Source organism: Desmodus rotundus, chromosome 12 (assembly GCF_022682495.2).
Source record: "Desmodus rotundus isolate HL8 chromosome 12, HLdesRot8A.1, whole genome shotgun sequence".
Taxonomy (NCBI): domain Eukaryota; kingdom Metazoa; phylum Chordata; class Mammalia; order Chiroptera; family Phyllostomidae; genus Desmodus; species Desmodus rotundus.
Window position 1 is genome coordinate 94,777,136 of NC_071398.1, and position 23,473 is coordinate 94,800,608.

Below are 23,473 nucleotides of genomic sequence, written 5' to 3' on the forward strand. Positions count from 1 at the left end.
TTGTATTTTACATGGTGTAGTAAGTATTTCACTAACTCATTTAATCTTTACGTAAACCCTGTGGTGTAAAGCATTGTTGTTAATTTCATTCTGCATATGGGGAATGGAGGTAAAGAGAAATTTTCTAACTTGTCTAAGATTATCACAGTGCCCGGAAGTGACAGAACTAAGATTCGAACTAAGATGTTCTGGCTCTCTAGTTCTGTGAGTCCCTTCAAGATCTGTTGAAGCCTTTAGATAAGTTTCAGAAAACACTTACTTTTGAGACACCCAAGAGAATAAAAGGAATTAATTCTTCTGAGTTTCTGATTCTTTGTACCTGTTTCCTACTGTCTTGTCTAACTTGGCTTTAATAATGAGCGTTTGCGGGGAGGGGCTTAATTTAATGCAGGTACTACAGTACTCAGATGCCATTTTTTGCCATAGTTTGAAAATATTTAAATTAGACTTTTTTTTTATAGTAGACAGTTATAAGGAGTGTTTTCTTAATTAACGTTCAATTTCTAATGACAGGCAGTGCTGATCTAGTTTTGGGGTAACTTTTAATACATTTTTTATTACAGAATCCTATGAATTTTTAATTTGTATTTAAAAACAGCTCCCCAGGTAATTATTGACTTGTTTTCCAAGGAATAAGTATGCTTTTCAGGATGGCTGATGTCCTTTTTCTTTTTGTCAGATCTTTCTGTTATTGGGCCATCTGGGGTTGGTGAGCATTGTGAGGGACAGGAGTACAGAGGAAGGGGTTTCCTCTCAGAATTTCGCCCAGGGCCTCCTTTAAAGTAGTAATTTAAAAGCTGCTGTAGCCTCGAAGCCTCACCCAGGAAGGGGTCTTGTTCTAGAATCAATGACATTTAATGAAATTCCTTTAAAATTTTTATAAAATTAAGGATTTAAAACTGTAATGAAAAGTTTTCATCTCAGTGTGTTTTTATGGCAAATATTTTTAATGTGTATTTATTTTCCTTATCATCAACTCCACAGAGCTTCTAAGTTATCATCTGACCATTAACTGTTCTGTGAAAGAGTATCACAGGCGGTCGGTAGAGTATGTCATGTAGGTATTTGTAGGCATTTATGAAAGCTTGATAGGTGCACAGTGCAACTAGCATGCCATCTCAGCCACTTAGAAGCTGGCTGGCTTTGGGCAAATCACTTCACCTCCAATCCTCATTTTTCTCGTGTGTAAAAGGTGGATAAATATAGTACCTATCTCATAGGGTTATTATGAGAAATGAGTTAATACATACAGTGGTTGTAGTTAGTAGTCAGTGAATTTTAGTTGTTATTACATAATTAATTATAGATCAGTGGGAATTCTTACATATTCTCTAGCCTTGTGGCTAAGCTGAGCTCATCGACAAATAATATATGTGAAGATTTATTTTATTTTTAATTCCTTTAGGTCATTTAGGTTTTTCGCTGGTTATATAACAACTTTGTCGAGGCTACAGATTAAGTTCTGTGAAGGTTCATAAGGTGACTTTGCTTTGAAGTAGCTCAGTTAAGAATGTGTGTAAAAAGTCAGAGGGGTGCACTCCTAAGTAACTCTTAAAAAGAGGGAGATTTTTCGTTTTTCCCTTGTTTGTGGTGTAAGGACCTTGTATTGGGGGTCTGTAAGCCCAAGACCACATTTGGGAGGTTAGGAGTGGATTGGGGAAATACAGCGGTAATTTAATGATTCCATTTCATGTGCATTTTACCCTTTTTCACTCCCTGCCCCCAGCTGCTTCAGTCATTTCTCTGGATACCAGTTTATTTATAAAAGTGATATTAAATACTGTGAAATCCTGTTATCCCCACAAAACAGTAGGAAAGGGAACATAGCTGGAATTTATGAAAGAGATTAATTGGTGACTCTCTTTTTGCTTATCTTTAATATTGCAAATCATTAAATCTTTCCTTGCTGGTTACTGAAACTGAAATGAAAAACGAGTTTCCAGGGACAAGACAACCATGTACAAGCAGAGCGTGCAGCTCTGCACATCTCCCACCACTTGTAATCTGACGTGCCCTGATCGTGACTTACTCTGGACAGAGGCCTAGCCCAGCACAGTTCCAGGGCCTTTCAGGTGCATCTGTTACCCTTGCAAACAGAATCACTTCAGAAGTGGGAAAAAACAAGTTCTGGAAAGTTGCCATTGTAAACGTCACAAGGATGGGTCAATAGTCTTACTGACCAAGTGTGTACTTTTCTCCTTAGCATTGAGTTTGACCGGGACTGTGACTATTTTGCAATTGCTGGGGTTACAAAGAAGATTAAAGTGTATGAATATGGCACAGTTATTCAGGATGCGGTGGATATTCATTACCCTGAAAATGAAATGACCTGCAATTCTAAAATCAGGTACTTAACGTTACTTTCTTGGTATAACGCAGTGTGTGTACAACAGTTGGTACCTATAATTAATGTATTTTGCTGTGTATGATGTGCTCCTGTGTATAATGTGCACCCACGTTTTGGGCCCAAACTTTCAGGGGAAAAAATCTTTCATTTGAATTTGTTAATTTCATTTTTTACTTATTTATATTTAGATAGTTGTACTTTGTATTATCATATTCCAGGGTATTTTGCATATAGATATCATTACTGCTTTCTAGAATTACACTTTTAACATTTAAGCATAAATAAAAGAATTAGAAACATTTATATAGATAGAGAATTAGTACTCCCCATGTATAATGTGCACCCTTATTTTTCCCTCAAAAATTTGGGCAATTAAGTACACGTTATACACCGCAAAATATGGTAGTAATAGTTTCTCATTTTACTTTCCTGTGAAACTCCTTACATCTTTGTGGCGGACACTATAATTGCCTACAGAGGGTGCATCAGAATATCTTTTTTTATAAATATTGGTTGCTTTTCCCCTGTGGTTATCATTTTTCAGTTTGTCAAATGAAAGCTATTTTCCTTTCACGAAATCGAGTGAAAGGTCTCTGCCGCTGATGGCCTCTCACGAGGCGCGGAAAAAAGGGTTCCTGTGGCCTGTGAACCGTGTCTGAGGTCAGTAGGTTCCCCGACGTACACATCTCTAAACATGATAATCATTTACAGTTTAGGGCGTCTTTCTACAAGAATACTCTGCTGCTCTTCATGGAGGGCATAACAGTTACATTTCATGTGCTAGGTGTTAGAGTTCACGGTGAGTACAGTGAAATACTACGTTTTTAACAGAGCTCACACTTGGGATACTGTTTAAAATCCAGGAACTGGGTGCTGTTTTTGATCTGCAACCCCCAAATCTTAGAGGAATCCTGGAATCTGCATTTTTAAAATAAGCTTCCTAAGCCGGTTTCATGGACACCGGCTTAAAAGGGAATGATGTAAGAAAACCATCTAATGATAAATTGTTTAGAACTCTGAACATTTCCCAGTTGTCCTCATAGCTTTTTATCTGAGTGAGTGACACAGAGAGTGTGTGTGTTTCACAATGTTAATAACGTATCAAGTGTTACAGTCTGTGTATAATTGGTTTTTTGTAGCTCTCCTTTTTGTTTTCTAATTCATTCATGAAGATGGTAGACTTCATAATGTGTGAGCCTGCTCATTTATCAGTGGCGCTTACCATTAAAAACCCATTATAGTTTCTGTCCTTAGTGGGAAGAATGTGCCGTGTGAGAGACATAACTTTACTGAATACTTCTTGTGTGGCAGGCATCGTCCTAAGCAGACCTATGAGGTGGTTGCCTTTCTTGCCCTGTCTTATACGTAAGGAAGCTAAAACACAGAGAACTTAGTGAACTTGCCTCCGTTTGGCCAGCTCGTCTCTGGAGGAGCCAGGCAGGCTGCAGACAGAGGCCGTCTGGTGTGAGAGTGTGTGCTCTTACCCAGTTCGTGCTCCGCGGTTGTAAAACGGAGCCCATTGGCGTAATGCCCATTCCATAAGGTTGTGCTTTGAATAAAGCCGCATAATACACTCAGCACAACCCGTGGCCCATACCAAGAATTCTTAGTAAATGTGACTGTACCGAAATGGTGGATTAGAAGTTTGTCCTTTCTGTCTTGACACGTGAAAATATGGCAGTACTTCAAGCACCTTGGAGTAAGGGGACGATGCTTTTCAAGGCAGGACGCTGTGGGCTCAGGCCTGAAAGAACCCGTATGTAAGCATGCCTGGAACCAGTTTGGAGCGCGGCAGCAGGGAGAGTGAAGTGAATTATCCAGAGCCACAGCTAGTCAGTGACAGATCTGGAATTTGAGCTCGGCTCTATCTAAATCCAATTTAGCTTTTAACTGTTCCATATAATTTCACCCAGAAATTCAAGTAAATACATTTAAACATGCAAATTAATTCATCCAGTCTCTGAAATTCAGCATGAATGCAACTAGTAGAGAGCAAAAGATTTTATTATGTTCATATGCTTGGAAGTCATCTAGGTTAATTGCTTTCAAAGTGGCTTCCTTAATGTGCTATATGCTTTACTAATTGCACGATTCACATCTGTGTCTCAACAAAAACATACATTTTTAGATGTTGCATTCTCAGTTTTGGAGCGCTCGAGAATAGCAGAAAGCATAAATGTTAAAAGTTTAATTCTTGCTGTTAAATGCGTTTAATTGGAATTTTAGTCATAAGATTCTGTTGGTTAAGATTTTTTTGGATGTAAAGTGAAACTCAATTTAAACTAGTTTATTGGCTTTTGTGGTTTGGCACAACTGGATTCTGGGCCTAAACAATCTGATTCAGTCTCATTCTGCCCCGGCATGCTTTGTAGCCCCTCGGCCTCTGTTAGCGCCACCCCTAGGCGTACTGTCTTCCAGTATCAAAGGCAGCCAGTGGCAGCCTTAGGCTCATATCCATCCTCCAGGTAGCGACCAGAGCGAGAAGGGGTACCACTGGTTATTACTCAGTTGTTTCAATAGAAAAATCTGGGACTTAATTGATATGTTTCTTTCTAGAACATTTCAAAGGGGTTCTAATCCTTCTAGACACATCAAAATCCTTTGTCCATTGTTATGTATTTTTGCATAAAGTAAGACTTAAACGCATGTGTTTCTCTCAGCTGTATCAGTTGGAGTAGTTACCATAAGAACCTGTTAGCAAGCAGCGATTACGAAGGCACCGTCATCCTGTGGGATGGATTCACAGGGCAGAGGTCAAAGGTCTATCAGGTAAATAAGGATACTGTTATTTGTTTTAAGAATCACATTTTTGCTTTCTTATTAATTGTAAAGCTTCATGTGCTTTATAATTAACAATTTAAAGTCACTATTTAGCGTTTTTTATACCTATGTAAAATCAAATAATACTTTCTGAAGCATCTTCCCAAACTTTTGCATTTGCAGAATGTATCAAATTTTAGTAAATATATATGATATATAAAATGTTTGGAACTACTCTGCATTTCTTTTGTTTTGGTAGGCTATTCTCTTTCCCCCATGATAGCAACAAATTGGTATCAAGTGGTTTTTTGTTTTGTTTTGTTTTGTTTTCTCGCCGTATTGATTTTAAGATCTGCATTCTCTCTGAGACTACTTTGTCTTCCTCCTGCATCCAGGAGCATGAGAAGAGGTGTTGGAGTGTCGACTTTAATTTGATGGATCCTAAACTCTTGGCCTCAGGTTCTGATGATGCAAAAGGTACTATTTGAATCACCTTTTCTTCCCCTACATTTCCTTTGTTCTCTTTACTGTCAGAGATGCAGATGTTTATCGAAACTGATACTAACCCTTTGTGCCTACTGATGGTTCAAAAAATAACCCAAACCCAATAATCTACATCTCTTTTGGAACAAAAGAAAAATGAATATATTGCATCTTCATTATAACCTTTGCTGGATTCATGCCAAATGGTGACATTTTTGTAATCAATTTCTTTATATATGCACCATTGAATATCCTTTTTTTTCCTGAAACATTTAGACATCTTTGCATTCTGAATTAAATTATAGTGTTTGTTGTTTATCCTGTTAGGCAACCAGGATTGTGACCTGTGTCCTGAAGGTATATTTTACATGTGACTTTAGTGTCTAGTGAGACATTTTTGTTAAAAATGACGTGATGGTTGCTTTAGTGCCCTCCAGGTCAACCGCTCACTTTTCTGCTTGTGCCGTCAGGTCTGACCTGCTCTGATCTGATCGCGGGCTTCCGCTCCCTAGTCGTTACACATTTCCGCACAGGTCACTGGGATGGACTTAGCTGTGGGCTTTAGTTGTGGAATGAGGTTACCTCTTATTTTACACTGAACGTCTGTGTTGTTTTCTGACCTTGAAACTAGGCTCTCTTGGTTCCAGTTCATTGCAGTTTTACCGAGCTGTTCTGTTTAAACGTTTTTGGTCCTAGTAAACCAGAACGCTCTAGCGCAGAAACACAGCTGTAGCAGCAGGCAAACTTTCTAGGTAACAGAAGCGTTTGCTAATGTGTTGTTTATTCTTCCTGTGTGCTCTGTTGTCCCTTTTCGTAGTGAAGCTGTGGTCCACCAACCTGGACAACTCGGTGGCAAGCATCGAGGCGAAGGCTAACGTGTGCTGTGTTAAATTCAGCCCCTCCTCCAGGTACCACTTGGCTTTCGGCTGTGCAGGTAAAAATACAAGCAGATGTGTCTTCTTTTGCCATGGGTTGAGTATCACATCTGAGATAAAAGGGCATTTTAAAAACAAATAATTCTGTAGGTTTCAATTGTGCTTTCATTGTTAGACTCTGAATCAGAAGAACGCACTATGCCACCGTTACTCATTTGTTGCGGTGCCTTCGTTTCAGTGTTTTGTCACTGAAGTTCAATACGTAGAGATGGGCTGTTGATTATTTTGGTCATTGTTCCTCTAAGGCTTAGAATGTGTGAATTAATGCTTATTCACAAACTTAGGTCATAATGATGTTTAAACCATTAAGACAGGAATCTTTCTTTTTTTATTAAAGGAAACAAATTAATTACTTCAGTTATTTGTTGAGTGCCTGTGATGCACAAGTTACCCATTTAGGGACAGTGAATAAAGCACGTAAAGTCTTGTATCATGGAGTCCTTGCTAACAGAGTGAGTACTCATGAAATGTTTGCTATTGTAACAATAGCACAGAGCCCTGGCTCGTGTGGCTCAGTGGATTCAGTGCCGGCCTGCAAACCGAAAGGTCACTGGTTCGATTCCCATTCGGGGCACGGTGCCTGGGTTGTGGGCCGGAACTCCAGTCAGGGGTGTGCAGGAGGCAACTGATCAATGTGTCCCTGACACACTAATGTTTGTCTCCTTTACTTTCCCCCTCCCTTCCCCTCTGTCTAAAAGTAAATAAAATCTTTAAAAAAATAATAATAGCAAAGAAATTTTTGCTAAAGAATTTTTTTAAACTAGGGTGATAATTTTTTTCAAACTACAGTGACTTGTTTCTGGGCGTTGAAATAGGGGTTAATATCAGAGCAGGCCTTAAGAAGCCGGTAGTCCTTACTGTATTCACTGCTTTTAATTGTACCTTGCACTGACTAAAACATGCCTTTAATTATAAGAAAAACCGTTACTACTAAAAAACAAACACTGTTCTTGAATCGTCTTCATTTAGAATTGAAACATTTCTTAAAATGTAGTCTATTACCTAAACATTTCTTTTAAACTGTATAACAAACATCACTCTAACTGTACTGTTTATTTTACCACTGAGAGCAGTACAAAGCCATAATCATGAGGTTGCTTATTAAATACCATTTGTAATAATGAATTTGACATTGGGAGTGGCTGCACATTGTGAAACATGGCTTTTGGAATTATGAGACATAGATAATCAGTGTATGAGCTACGCACCAATCACCTTTGACTTCCTGTGCAAGGGCACTGGCCCCAGTGGGTGCTCGCGCATCCTGCTGGTTCTCGGCTGCCCTGCCTGTCTGCATCTTCATCCCCGTCCTACAGTGCTGTTTCCTACAGTGGGTTTAGTTCCCTCAGCGCTTTTACTTCATCATCTTGCTTTCTTCACCTTTTGTCATAAACTGATGTCTAGTTGATCTTTTTCTGTTGGTGGTTATTTTGGTTTTATTTTATTTTTTACTAAAGCTTACACCTTGAAAAGTTTCCCAAAGTAGACTAAAAACTCACGAGCATTTCTATTAAAATATCAAATCCTAAGTTATAGTCCCCTTGAAAATAATAGATCAGGAATTTTAAACTACCTTCTTGTGATTAATATTGAGAAAAAGGCTTTAAATTTTATTTTAAACCATTTAAAATCTATTCCTAAGTCCTGAGATTATCCAAAACATGCTTTTACCAAAAGAGAGGATAACATTTTTAACATTAGAGTAAAGGTGTTTATTAATTATCTGTTATTTGTTTAACAAGGACATATTGTATAGGAAAAGGTATAGGAAAATTATCTTTTCTCCAATTTATCTTCTTTAAAGCTAGTTTGGGAGAGCATTGTAAGACTAAAGGAAATGAACTCCTAGCAGTCTGTGGTTTTAATAAAATATTAGCTTGCATGCTGACCTGAACCACCTTGTGATTTTTTAAGTTCTAATTAGTATAATAGCTAGGAAATATGGGTACTCTTAAAGTGTTCTCTTTAAAATAGTAATAGTTCTCCCCGCCAGGGATTAGTGATGGGAATCAAAGGTAGGATCACTAGTCCTCTGGTTGAGGAGTGGCATTTATGCTAATACATATTCATGGGGGAGGAATAATGTTCCTAGAACAAACAGGAATTGTGAAATATTCCAGCTTACACTGCTATCAGGAAACATTTTTAGTTTTGGTTACCGTGACTTGTTACTCTCGGTAAACTAAACCAGGTCGTACACTTAAACACCATTTATTTTCCCACTTTCAGTACGTTCTAGGGTTTGTGATTTGGCATAACTCTTAGCCTCAAAAGAAAGAAATGACCTTTTTGGGGTTTTTGTTGTTGATTATTAGTCCGTTTTTAACTATTAGTACTGTATTACTTCCGTCACTCGAACACTTTCAGTGGCTTCTCACTGCCTGCAGAATGAAAAGCGGCTTGCTTTCTGCCCTGGGCCCTCCACGATCACGAGCAGCTTTAGTGTTCCCTCCACGTGTCTGTGCTGATTTCTCTCTGAACATTTTCACTCACGAGAGTCTTTATACAGCTTCATCTTCCATAAAGATTTCTTGATTCTCAGTAAAGCTATCTGAGGCTATCTTACATAGGCAGCTTTAAAAAAACCTGTCTACATTGAAAATTGTTTGTATTTACTTACACAAGTAGTGTAAGACTATATCCTCATTCTCAGCTTTCATATGTTACAGACAAAGCCTAAGTTCCCCTGATCAAACATTATTAAACTATCTCCTCAAAGGTACTACTGTTAATAGTTTCACAGGTATCTTTCCATAGGTAGGTAGTATTTCTTGAAGAGGAAGCCAGTAAGTATTTTTCTTTACTTAGACCTATACACATATTTTAAATCAGGGCGGATTTGAAAGATAAACATTTACACTATGTAAAACATATACAAACTTAGAATATTTTCAGATCTCTGAAGTCTGTTTCTGGACTACCTTCTACTCTCCTCCCTGCTCCCCCAACATCCCTGTCACCAAAATATAATTAATTCCTTTCAACTTGAGAACCTGGTGTTTAGTTTAAGGAGCAATAAAATCTAATTTAACTCATGTTATAGAATTAACATGGAGAAACTGGAGTGAGGTAGACATGTAGTTGCTCAGGGTGACTTTTACTACATTTTCCTGCCTCGTCTAAATAATGGGAAACATTTTAGGTTTGTTAGGTTTATAAATAGGCCTCGGCTTTTACCCAGTGGTTGCCAGTGGGGATGAAGTCTCTTCCTTCACACTTAAATAAATTGAATGTCTGAATATTTATTTAATAAATCTTGATTTGTATTGTAACACCAGGAACATGCATTTCAGTTATCTATACTTAGGTAGATAATAAGAGGAAATGACTGTCAAAGACATTTTATTCTCAAGTTTCCAAGTAATTTGAATACAGGAAATGGCATGCATAAAGCCAGTATTCAAGAAAGAAATTAGTCTATTACTTTGTCATAAATAAAACCTACTTTTCATAGTGCTAGAATCTAAAAACAACTTCGAAGCACCCAGTAAATCTTTCAGTTATTTATGTGTCTTGCCTTCCAGCCTGTAATTAGCCCACTAGCTAGATCTTTTTAAAAATGGGCTTCACAAGAAATTTTATATTTATATTAAATGCAGAGATATTTTTCTGTCAGGCATCTTTTATTCAGCTGTTACTAATATAACAAATAATCATTGTTCATTTTTGAAATTAAATTGAATAATCACTACAAACGCTTGGGAAGTATGAAGTACATGATAAAATTTCAAGGGAAACCATTAAAATAATAGAACCAAAGTTCAAAATCCAAACTCGTTATTCGGTTAATAAAATATTTGACTAATCCAAAAGCAAGCAAGAAAGGAAAGGTAGAGGGAAGCATAGAAAACTTGGGATAATTAAAAAATAAAAGTAGCTCATTGATAGAAATTCAAATATATCTAATTAATCGTAAATGGAAATGGGTTAATGGGTCCGAATAAAAGGCAAGGATTAACAGACTAGTTAAAATGTTCAAAATGCAACACTATACTCTTTGTAAAAGATATATTTAAACCAAGGCTAAGAAAAAGTACATGAAACAGTTTTATTTTGGCACAGGAGTAGACAGCTGACAGCGATTACATTACCTAGGAGTTTGGAAAATACGGAATTTTCAGACAGTTGGTATGGGAGAATGACGCTGTAATTCTGCCCCATGAAATACACCAAACCAATTCCAGGCGAGCGGCACAAGATGAGAGAGAGTATCTTCATGATCTTGTAGCAGGGCATGTCCTAAGATACAGAAACTATAAGCTATAAATGAAAGGTAGGGAAATCTGGCTGTTATAAAATTTAAGACCTTTGTTCATCAAATAATACCTGAAAGAAATAATTTTTTAAAGTCATTAATTGACAGGGATATTTACAACATAAGTATGACTAAATATTACTATACAGAATACGTGAAGGACTCTTCCAAATAATTAAGAAAATGACAAATGTACTCTGTCCGTGCCACTCAGAGTGCAGTCTGCCCAGTGAAACAGGCCGAGAGCCCAGAAGTCATCCAAACCCATCACGTCCTGCTGGTAGGAGGGTAAAATGGTACCGTCAGCAGTTTGGCAGTTTCTTTGAAAGGGAAACACAACATTATCGCATTTCCCAGTAATTACACTTTTATAGGTATCTGCCCAAGGCCTGAATGCGTGTCCACGCAAAGACCTGAATGTGATTACTCGTAGCAGCATTATCAGTGATAATAAGAAAAGGAAACCAATATCTCCCGGGTAGGTGGACAGACAATATGTGGTGGATCCACCCAGTGGACACTGTTAATCAATAAAAAGGAATAAACTGCTGACACATGTTAAAACATGGGTGAACTTCAAAAGAACACGTCAAGTGTAAGAAACCGTGCAGGGGAGCCGCTGTTGTGAGGGTTCCATTTGCACAGATGGAAGCTATAATGTCCAGACAAGGTAAATTGATACATTGGGAGTTGTAGCTGTTGCCAAAGGCAGTGGGTGATGAATGGGTGTGTGGGATCTTACTGGATAAGGAAAATGTTCATTAAATTTAGTGAACGTCATTGAATTTTATACTTCCAATTTTTATTATATGCACAATATCTTTCATGAAAGTGTATTTTAGAAAGCAAATGTGGGAAGTAAAATTATGTAGCATTATGTTTAGCCAGAAGCCTCAAATATTAAATTACCCTTTAGTAAAGCCATCAGAATTTAGAGACTCGTTTTTACATTTCCAGTTACTTTGAACCCTCACTGCTCTGGTTCTGGCCCAGGATCACAGGAAACGCGCGTTTGTGTTCACATTGTGTGATGCAACCGTCTTCTCCTAGGTGCGGGGGGGGGGGGGGGGGGGGACGATGGACCATTGTATCATTGTTATCTTTGAAAAGAAGTCATAGCCCTTAGTTTTCCGGCTGTCACAGGCTGACATTGACCGTGAAGTATTTGAGAAAAGCATCCAAACCAGTTATTAACATTAGCTCTGCTTTCCACTTCTCCATTTACTACATTTTTCTCTATTTTGCTTCATTTTAGATCACTGTGTCCACTACTATGATCTTCGTAACACTAAACAGCCCATCATGGTGTTCAAAGGGCACCGGAAAGCAGTTTCTTACGCCAAGTTCGTGAGCGGTGAGGAGATTGTCTCCGCGTGAGTATTACTCTCTTCAGAGGTTGCACGGAACGCGGAGCTCCGTCGTCCTGTGCCAGTTCATAATGTCACCGTGGGTGTTCAGAGAGAGTAACCCCGTGGGGTGTGCACTTGTTCTTAAGTGGTAGTTTTGTAACTTGTCTAATTAAAATACGTGCATATTTTGATCTGTATTACTTTAATATGTTGTGAATAAAATCCTGATTACACTAATTTTTAATGTCATCCCCTTAAATATTTGAACTTCAGACTGAATTTCAGACACTGTTTTTCCCTTAAGTGAGAAACAGCATAGTTGAAGGAATAGAATGAGAAGTGTTTTATTTAAGTCAACTCTAGTATTATTTTTGCTTTTAAGTAATATTTGGTTGACTTTATGATTCTATGTTTAACCAACGAATAGAAACTTCTGACCTAGAGAGTCATAACATTATAGCTTTTAGTTGTCTTTTATTTTGTTTAAAGGTAACAAGATGTTACCTTTAGGTAACATAAATCTCAGTGGCCAAAATATTGTTGACAAAGCTTTTCTGCTAACAGAGGCAGTCCCTTCTTGCTACAAGCTATTTCATACCCTAGTAAATCCCCATTCTTAATTTCTCTCTTTTAGTTCTCCTCAAGCTAAATGATAAATTGTTTTCTTTTTTCACTTAGTTTCATATCTCTCTTAGGAAATTATTAATGCCAGGTCCTCACACTTGGTATTCCCCACCGCATCTACCTTCATGCTGGTCACCCTAGATGAGAACTTGGTGATTTGAATTGAGTTACAGAAAAGGGAACCAAAGAGAGTGGGAACTGAGCTTTACAAAGGGAGGTAGTATAGGTAATTAGTTCACAAATCTAAACTAAGTGGTAATCAGTCAAAAAGTACACTTTTATTGAGAGTGATAACAGGCAGTAAATAATTAAAATTTTATTCAGATTTAAATATGGCAAACACATTTTCCTTTAATTTCAGATTTATAAATGTTGGGTCAGTTAGTTTGTTTCAACCAGTTAAAGTATATGTGTAGTTGAATATACTGGAAATCTCAGTTGACCTTACTAATGTGGATATGTCTGTATTTTAGCCAATTTTTTTTATTCTTCTTAGTTTTTATAAATCAAGGTGATTTTTCTCTTGGACATATTGAAGTTTTTAGAAGTACTTAGAACAAAATCATTCACAAGTATATTGGGAAATATTAAAAAGTAAGGTTAAAACATACATATTGCTGTAACCTCTGAAATCTTGGCCAATTATAAAATATATATACACATAAAGGTATATTCAGAGCAACACTGTTGAGCAAAAACAAATTTTTAAACAATATAAATACCTAAGAATCGATTTTATGTTGAAAAATGGTAAGAAGCAATAGAGAAGTATTTCAAGAGTTGGGGTTTGGCCTCTGAAATGAGACACATTCAGTCTTGGCTCTCTGCTAATTACTAGGTCTGGTACCTTGAAAATGTCCTCAGCCTTCTAAATCTGTTTCCTCATCTCTAAATGGAGTTAATAACAGTACTAATTCTGAGTTGTGAATCTTTAAATAAAATAATGTATATAAAGCAGTTATGGTGCCCTATTCAATGAATGTTAGAATAAGAAAAAAGATGATTTATTACATAGTCGTTAGTGAAGATACAGAAATGATTTGTTTTACAGAAGAAATGTAACACAAGTTAATGAGTGGAGAAGCAATTTACAAAATATGTATGGTATGACCCAGTGTTTGTAACAAAAAGAGAAAAACAAAACATGTAGTTTTATTTAAGTCCCTAGACTGTCTGTATATGATAGAATTACCAGTGATTTTTATATTCAATTATTTTTTGGTGAATAAGTACTTTTGCGTATTATTGCAGTAAGATGAACTACTCATGTAATCCGTTCAGCCATTTGCAGGGGTGTCCAGCCTTTTGGCGTCTCTGGTCCACACGGGAAGAAGAGTTGCCTTGGGCCATACATTAAATACATTTTGACACTTAATCACAAAATCTCATCACGTTTTAAGTAAATTTGTGACTTTGTGTTGGGCCGAATTCACAGACACCCCGGATTCCACCTCTGCAGGTAGAACTAAGCTGTGAAAATAGTTTATATTCAGGACACTGATACCATTCAACAGTTGAAAAGAGAATCAAGCAAGTGGAACAATTATATATTCGTGAAATTAGCACAACTCCCAATAGAGCTTTCTCATTCGATGGTTACCAATGACTAATGTTTTTTAATGCCCAGGTACTACTGAAAGCATTTTTTAAATGATTTAATTTTCAAAATATTTTATTATAAGATTCATCTAATTGTGTAAGGTAGGGATCATTACATTTCACGTTTAACTGATGAGTAAAACTTGAACCCGAGTGGTTGTATAACTTCCCCAAGGTCAAAAACAAATTAATGGCATACTGAGCATTCTGACTAAGTCTTGCTCCAGATTCTGCATTCTTAACCACCAAGCTGGATCGCTTCCAGTTAGTAGTGGCGAGTTTCATGCCATGAACTCTTAAATGGTCTCACTTTCTGTGTTTACCTCAGCTCAACAGACAGCCAGTTAAAGCTGTGGAATGTAGGGAAGCCGTACTGTCTACGTTCCTTCAAGGGTCACATCAATGAAAAAAACTTCGTAGGCCTCGCTTCCAATGGGGATTACGTAGCCTGTGGTAAGGAAAACCATCTTTTCCTAGAATGTTTTCACAGGTGGCTGTCACTGAATAGCTCTCGCTGGAACTCTCCTACCGAGTCAGGAAATGGTCTGCACACTCGGAAGGCAGCCTGCTGAGCTCCCTTGGACTGCCCCGCAGTAGTCCTTTCCCTTCTCTGCTGAACTCCAACAAATCCTGACCCCATGTGGTAGTGCAAGGCTGTTAAGTGTGTTTTCAGTTGTTCTCCATTGTAACGTGATCGTTATACATGCCCTGTAAAAGACAGAAAAAACTTCTGCTAATGTCCTAACTTTGGAGACATTGCTTGATACTCACTTTCCCCTATAAAGTGGTTTCTTCATTAAGCAGTCTGTTTGGGTAATCTTGATCTGCTATTCTGGGGCTTTTGTTGTTGATAATTTATACATTTTAAATCAGAAGTAGAAAAATCAAATTTAGTATGGTCCAGATGCCGTAATGTATGCAATGCCTGAACATACGGACTTTCACCAGCGCCTTCAAACGACTTGGCCCTTACTGAGTAAGCCTGGCCGGAACAAGTCTCTGCATACTTGCGGCTTTCCACAGACTGCTCCAAATACACGTTTCTAGACCACTCCCTAACCGAGTAGTGCCTTTATTGGGGAATGAGAAAGAAGTTTTGTAGGTTATTAAAATGGGCCTTTATAGGTGCAATAACTTTCTTTTTTTCTCTCTAGATGAAATCATTCTAAATATAATTAAAGATTCATGCAATAGTAACAATTTTTTTATTTTCCTCTAGACCTTTCCTAGAAATGATTTTTATATGGTAATTTCAGCCTGAAATTACCAATGTTGTTACATCACTTAACAATGATTATTTCTTTAGATTAGTAAGGTATAGATAGCTTTTTTCTGTGAATTCTTCTCTGACATGATTCTCAAGAAATCCTGGGCTCTGGTCTTTCAAATTGAACCATAAAAGACGGTAAAGCCTTTGAGGGTAAACGTTGATGGAGTACCTTACGAATGTGCTGTCCTAATTCTGAGTTATCTCATTCTAAAAAAGTATCGTTTTCTTTTTCAGGAAGCGAGAACAACTCTCTTTACCTGTACTATAAAGGACTTTCTAAGACTCTGTTAACTTTTAAGTTTGACACAGTCAAAAGCGTGCTCGACAAAGACCGGAAAGAAGACGACACGAATGAATTTGTCAGTGCCGTGTGCTGGAGGGCACTGCCAGATGGGGTGAGTTTCTGACGGTCTCTCGCGCGGTGTCTGGTATAATGCTTATGTTTGTGTGGGCGCAGGTGGGTTGTGAAGTTTCAAATACAAATGGATGTGTGGCGTGCATTTTCTTTTTTGCTCAGCCTCGTGTCACAGAAGGAGACAGGCATCTTAGGTAGTCATTGAATGTCACTCACGGAACAGGGGCAGGCTGGCACGGCGTTTCTCCCGGGTACCCAGAGCACTGTGCACGCCTCTGGCGCAGCTGCTGCCACGCTGCCCCTCCAGTGCGTCCTGTGAACCTGCAGCTCCTCCAGGGCGCGCCGCTCCTTCGTTTTCCCCATGGTCCCGTGCACTATGTGCTCAGTAAACATTCCCCTGAACCTGATACTGCACTAGGAAGAAGACGTTTCGATGCAGATAAAGGGCCGTGGTCTATATATACAACTAATTAAATACTATTTCCAGCCAAATTACCCCCTACCAAATGCAATTACACAGGAATATTTAAATACTTTCTTAACAAGAAAGTTGCACTTCTCGGTTGCAAAAAAATGTTTTCTCAAACTTGTCACTTATTCATACACTTTAAAGTACAAGCTTTCTAATAAGTTATAATGAAGAAATAATTTATCTTGATTTTTGTAACCATTATTCTTGAATGTCATCTTTTTAAAAATAGCTTTTTAGGTGCTTACTTGGTTGGTTTTATTTTTGACAAAAAAAATTCTTGTTGATGGGTACTTTAAGATATCTGAGTTCCAGGTACAGTTTAACTTTAATAAGATACAGTCCACTGATACCTTGTTTAAAGTTCTCTTGCTCAATTTCTAGTTTTGGTGATGACAGACTAAGTGATTTGGACCAGTCCTCCCTCTAAGCAGAACTAGCAAAGTTGGGCCAAGTGTATGTATTATAGAAAACAAATATCCATTTGAAGAAACGGGAAAGTAAACAAGATAGAAAAGAATTACCAGCCTAGGAATGCGAGCCTGACTTTCGGGTAGACTTGTGGCCTGGGAGCATCCGCCAGTGCTGGTGGATGGTCGAGAGCACGCATGGAGGCTTCGGAGGGGCTCGAGGATTGCTGTCTCGCGCCCACCTCTGTACGGGCTCACTCTTCTGGTTTAGGGTGAGCCGGTGGACGATACACCCTCACAGCCATTGCAGCTCAACTTCAAATCACATCAGTCCTGTGACTGAAGGGAGGTGGTCCTGGATCGCTGGTGTCCGCAGGGTGCCAAATTAAATCCCCTCTGAAAGATCGTCTGTGGACATCACCTGAGGCTTTCATTTACTTATTTATTTTCCAAAATTACAAAGGCAGGAACTAAGGCACAATAAAAAAATAGACGTAGGAAAAGTAGACAATATGAATAAATCCAGCCAAAGCGATGGGCAGTAGAAACAAGATCACAGCGTCTCTGGGTAGAGGAGGGATCAGATGTAGCTTGAAATTACCCATGCTGACATGATCAAAGACAGTTCTGAAAATTTAAACTGGGAACCAGAACCTTTTAAAAATGAAAAGTCTGGAACTGAAAATATGTAATTACCAAATTAAGAACTCTGGATGAGTTGACTGGAAGATAAGACTCAGTTGAAAACAAAACAGAATTAATGAATTTGTAGGTGAGTTGGAAGAAAATACACTGAAGGAAGCATGGAGAGACAAAGTGAAGAAAAAAATACAGAAAAGAAATAGCGGATGAAGTAAGAAAGATTAGTGTATTCAATAGGCAACCTAAAAGGAGAAATGAGAAATAATCCTGCTGATGCAAATACTAGAAAAATTGTTGTTAAGAACTTTACAAAATTGATGAAGGACACCAAAGTGGAGATTCAGTAAGTCTTTGTATCTCAGAGAATAAATGACTTGCAATCTACAGTGTGAGTACAGATTTAATATCCCCCCTGAACTCTGAGCAGACCCAGGCCTGCCTGAGAATCTGACCTTGGGTCTGTCTTCTCACAGCACTATTTTATGGAAAGAAACTGAGTCTAGACAAATAAGGAATGTTAAGTGCTAAGACCTAGTTATCTTAAATTTACTGTGAAACGTCATCTGCGCTGTTGCGCCTGGAGTGAGAGGACTGTGAGTCGGCATATGGGCCTCACATGTAGGCGAAGCGAACAGTGCGAGGTCTGCAGGAACGTGAGGCACGCTGCTCTAAGTGGGGGCACTGCTTGCACCTTAACGGTCCTTGGCAGCGCTGCGTGCTCTCTGTGAGAGTTGGGGGGGGGGTGTCCAGGAAGCTGTGCGTGTAGATGCTTGCTTGGCCTGTGATGGGTTTGAAGGTCTGCTGCGTGCCAAATACCCTCTCCCGTGTCCCTCTCTAGAGCTGACACACTCAGTGGTGGATTAGCGCTAGTGTGTCTAGTCCTGTGACCCCCTCCTGGTAGCGGGGCAGTCACACCTTGACACAAAGTAAAACTGCTGAAAATAAAATGGAAGTGGGGAGCCTTAAAAGAAGGCCGAGAAAAAGTGCTGTCTTCAGAGGAGCAGCAATTAGACTGGCGGCGGCTTCTTAATGAAGCAACGGAGACCAGAAGATAGTGAAACCAGATTGTCTGTGTGTGAAGGAAAACACCTGCCAATCTAAAATTCTCTATACAGTGAAAATCTCTCCAGACAAAGGTAAAATAGGCATTTTTAGGTAAATAAATATAAATTGCCACCAGCAGGCCTACACAAAAGAAAACAGTAAAAGATATTTTTAAGGCAGAAGAAAAAGATGCAGAAGATGAATGGGAAGGTCAGAGATTCGGAAGGGCTGGAAAGCAGTTGAAATGGTGATGTGCAGTAAGTCTGAGTGCGAGTCGGCTGCATACAGCAGTGGTGCTTTGCTGGACTTGATCAGCATAGAACGAAGGACTCGACAGGAGTGACGCGAGTCAAAGGATGAACGAGGTCAAAATGAGCTCGGGTTTGGACTGGTCAAGCAGCAGTGCGTGGCGGACTGAAAGGAGTGCGCTGGGTTTGCAGGGTGACCTCCGCAGCAGGTTGTTAGGGTTCTGAAGGTGCACTGCCCAGGCCAGCGGTGTCGGCATTTGTTTTAAATACGACTTTTGTGTAACTGTCACTTTGATTGGCCACAAAAATAACTTTATTTTCTTATTTCGCATGAGGCAGAAGGTATGAGAGACTCTTTTGCTCATTTATTCAACAAGTGTTTATTCTGTGCAGTCATAGTTCTAGATACCAGAGGTAAACTTTGAACAAAACTATAAGAAAAAATTCTGGCCCTCATAGGAGATTTAAAATTTTATGTGCCAGAGGAGACAGAAAACAAAATAAGTAAGTTACTATGTCAGAAGGAGCTAGTGCTTTGGCAAAAAAACAGCAGGAAGGTGGGAGAAGGAGGGAGCTGTGGTTTTCATCCTGACGGACAGAATGCCTGCCTGAGCTGCTGACTCAGAGCCGAGACCAGAAGGGCACGAAGGCATCATCCATACTTAAACGTAGCGGAAGGGTGTTCCAGGTGGAGCACACAGTTCAGAGGCTGCGAAGGAAAAGTGTGGTTCGTGTTGAAGGAGCGGTAAGAAGCGCAGCCTTGCTGCACTCGGGGGAGCCAGGTGGGGAGTGGAGGACCCTTAGAGCGTGGAGAAGGGCCGCCCCAGTGCAGCCAGCGCTGTTTGCTGTTGTCAGGGCCTCGGCTGTGACGGGGTGAGGGGGGGAGCCATTGGAAGACTTTGGGCCAGGTCACGATGTGATGGCTTTGGAACGTCAGTGGGCACTTTTGTAGGGACCAGACTGTAAGGTGCGGGTGGAAGCAGGAAGGCTGTTGCAACCGCCCCAGCGAGGTCAAACGGTAGTGTGCCAGTGAGGGGCAGTCAGACCTTGCTCATGTGTTGAAAGAGGGAAAAATCGATTGAGCGTGGAGAGGGGAGAGAAGGGTCTGGGTGGCACCAAGGCCTTCCCCACGTGGTTTTCAGGAGTGGGACCGCCATTAACTCAGACGGAGAAGACCACCAGAGGGACTTCTGGGGGGAGCAGACCAGGAGTTACTGATGTTCAGACTGGCTAAGCTTCAGAGTTACTAAAAATACTAAGTGGAGGGAGACTTGTGAACTGATTAAGTGTGAGGTGCTACTTGCCATCTAAGTGGACATGCCAAGTTTGGAGGTCACAGCAGATGGTGGGGCCAGACAGGGAAATACGACGTAGCCGAGGTCCCAGGTAGGACCTCTCCGGGGAGGGTAGTTAGAGAGTGCAGGCAGTGCGAGTGCTTTGCTGGAGGGCGTGTCAGTGTGCAGTGGCTGAGGCGGGGACGGTGTTCCAGGGCGGGAAGACCGGTGCCTGGGAGACCAGTGAATGAGTTCCTCCGGGAGGAGGGATGGATCAGCTCTACCCCGCGAAGGCAAGTGAGATGAGGAAAAGAAGAAGGAGGACTGTGGAGACAAAAGCTTGATTGGTGTGATTTTAACGAAGACAGGGTAGGGAGAAGTTGCAGATGTGAAGGACGGAGAACTTTGGGGGGGTAATAAATTAACCATGTGTAATCTCACTTTGATTGCCATGTTTATTAAGATATCGAATCAGCAGCTGTGTCTAGAAAGGCCAGGTATTTCATTGTCTTTCTAAGCTTTATTTCTGAACCACCTAATTTTGATCACAAAAAAGATGAAGAATACTTACAAAATTGCTTAACTTTCAAAGGCCTTTTTTGTTGTTGTCATTGTTTTGTTTTTTTAGTTTTGGACAAATATGAGTGGTATGTCAACCTAGTGTATGAATGAACAGAAAACAGAAACGTGAAAATAGCATACACCTTTATGTTATCGTTTACGGCAGTGATCTAGTCCTAGGGATGGAGTGAAAAAATCAAGAGTGAGTGATACAGGGGAGGCACAGATACAAACAGATATGTTCTCTTAGTATATTGATCTTACAAAAATTTAGGATATTTTTCTGCAGATAAATTTTTGTCTAGCCTTCCTTTTTCCTATAACCTAGTTACATACATTTCTTTCTACCCACTTTTCACTGAAAATGAGCCAGCAATCTCAAGCCCTGTTTTGAACAATCAGCCAACATTATATATAATTTCTACTCCTTTTGCTTCTGCCATCCTGTATATGGACTGGAAAGAATGCTGTAAGCGGTGTCCTTTAAGACGCCGGCCGGGGCCATGGTGGCGAGTGTGGTGCCCAGCCCCTCCCTGGCTCACCTCCCAGTGTATTTCACAGCTCCGTGGAAGTGACCCGGGGCATTTCTCCAACCTTCACACTTGCCCTGCCGCATTCCTACTTTTGCTTTAAGGCTTACAGTTTTTACTTTTAATTACTCCCTTTTAAAGACAGAATGTATTCTACTGTTTCTCCGAGAGACAGTACCTTGTCCTTTGTCTCTTGTTTTTCCTTATATTGTCCCTGTGTCCAAAAGATCTTTTTTTCGGTCACTGTAGGTGTGCTGACAGATTCTTCTGCCCTTCGTTCCTTAGCCTGGTCTTGTAAACGTGGTGGCTCTAGCGTATCTCCCACTCAAATTTCACAACCTCTTGTACCACACGTAATTGTTCAGAGTTTTTTAAGACAAGTTTCACTTGGACTCTAGTGAAAATACTCTTTTACAAGAATTTTCATTGCCGTTTAGATTCTCCCTGAAGTATTGAGAAGTGATAATGATTATTCTGTACTAACATCAACCTAAGAAACCTGTAGAGAATTTCTGGTGAGTTTATTTGAGCCAAACTGATGACCGTTGCTGGGAAGCAGTATCTCCGCGGGTTGAGAAGTGCTCTGGAGAATGGCAGTGTAGCACCTTATTTTATACCTTAGAATCAAAGGAGGAGCCATGAGGGGGTTGCATGAAGTCTGCTGATTAAGGGAGGCAGGAGAAAGCACAGGGAGGGACCTCCAGGATTGGATAGAAGGTAAAATGACAGACGTGCACTCCTTTACACGGGAGGGCAAGGGGTAGTTAACAGTCCACAACTAACACGATAACAACAGTGAGGGGACTTGTGGTCTCAGCCTGTGCCTGCGGGGTTTGGGCAAAAAGGGACTTTGACTTCCCAGGGGTGTGTTAGCATAGATGCAGACAGACAACGGACAGGCTTAGTCACGGTAAAGGCTGACCCTTGGGGAAAATACTGGCCTAGGACGTGACCGCCTGTCACGAAGTGCTTTTCGTTCATAGGTTTTCATTTCAGCCCATCCTCTGTGGCTGCGACAGGTCTCTGAGTTAGGAAGGCTGCCTTGCAGGCCTCCCCCGAGCGTGTCTCGTGAATGTGCTCCCTTTTCGTCTACACTAATGAGGAAGGCAGAAGTTTTTATTTTATATTTCATTTTTAGTTGTATTGCTTTAATTTATTTGAAAGCATTTTAATTGAAAAACTTAGTAGTTTAGAGTTACTGACATAAGGATATTCTATTGCCAGATTCTTAAGATTTCCCCCCTCCCCTGACTAAATTCTATTGTTTGCGTTGCCTCTTTCAGTGTTACTATTCATGATTTTTTAAAACATGAATTTGTGAGAAATAACTACTTGGAATACCATATATCACTTTATTTAAGCATTGAAATTTAATTTTCTTGTTGGTTATTTTTTAAGTGAAGAGAACTTGACCATGTGTTCACCTTGCTGTAGTAAAAGAAATGTGCTGTCCGCTTATTTGAAGCAGCCGCTGTAAATTCTGAAACTTTGCAGCACTTGAATGTGTCATATCCGTGTGGGATCGCCCATCGCAATACGTTCCCTTTGGATGACGATACAGTCTTTGTTTTCTGTATTTTCACGTTACAGCATTCAACTCTGCACCTTTGCATATAGAGAATGGAGGGCTAGTGGGCTACGATTTCAACTCACTTTCCGACTCTACTTCCTTGAGAAGTACCCCATCATTTATTTGGCCTTTTGTGTCCAGATGCAGTCAGCTTTTGCTATCTGATACTTACTGGAAACAGCCGCTACCTGGGTGAATAAAGTCCGTAGCTAATCAACAGTCCACGTCAGCTCTGGTTCCAACCTTTCTTTCTAAAGTACCCCGTGTGCTCATCATTCCTGCCAAGCATAGAGACTAACGTAGGTTTTATTTCCTCCTCCGTCCTTGCCTCCCGCCCTCCCTCCCTTCTTTTCTTCTTTCTTTCCATCCTTCGCTCCTAAATCCTCAAATTCAAAGGGCATGTGTATATAAAGGCAGTAGGGTTATGGTCTGATTTCATTAACTAAATGAGTATCTTTTAGTTTTAGAGTTGATTTAAAGACAATTTTTGCAGCTTTATAGTAAGAGTGTGGAGTCAGAGTGAATCTTTTTGCTGAGCACTTTGGTGGAGGAGGAGAATGTCATCATTTGAGGACATTATTTCTTAGTTGGGTTTTTTTTTTTAATGATTGTTATAGTAGCTCCTTACCCAAAGAAACAATTAGAATGAACACATGTATATTTTAGAGTATTTAGAAAAACAAAAAATCCAAAGAAAAAGTGTGTATTGTCACTTTAGGGCAATAACCTATATTAACATTTTAATATA

The 23,473-nt window shown here is 39.7% G+C and overlaps 1 protein-coding gene across 5 annotated transcripts in view; it reads left to right on the plus strand.

Annotated features, from left to right (window-relative positions):
- COP1 (COP1 E3 ubiquitin ligase) overlaps nt 1-23,473 on the plus strand; it is a 111,155-nt gene that overhangs the window by 72,362 nt on the left and 15,320 nt on the right. For all 5 annotated transcript variants that reach the window (XM_045189354.3, XM_053914455.2, XM_024553187.4 and 2 more), the window contains 7 exons: nt 2,204-2,347; nt 5,008-5,116; nt 5,503-5,584; nt 6,408-6,524; nt 12,036-12,153; nt 14,681-14,805; nt 15,857-16,017. In XM_045189354.3, coding sequence (XP_045045289.1) covers nt 2,204-2,347; nt 5,008-5,116; nt 5,503-5,584; nt 6,408-6,524; nt 12,036-12,153; nt 14,681-14,805; nt 15,857-16,017 — 856 coding nt within the window. The remainder of the gene's footprint in view (nt 1-2,203; nt 2,348-5,007; nt 5,117-5,502; nt 5,585-6,407; nt 6,525-12,035; nt 12,154-14,680; nt 14,806-15,856; nt 16,018-23,473) is intronic.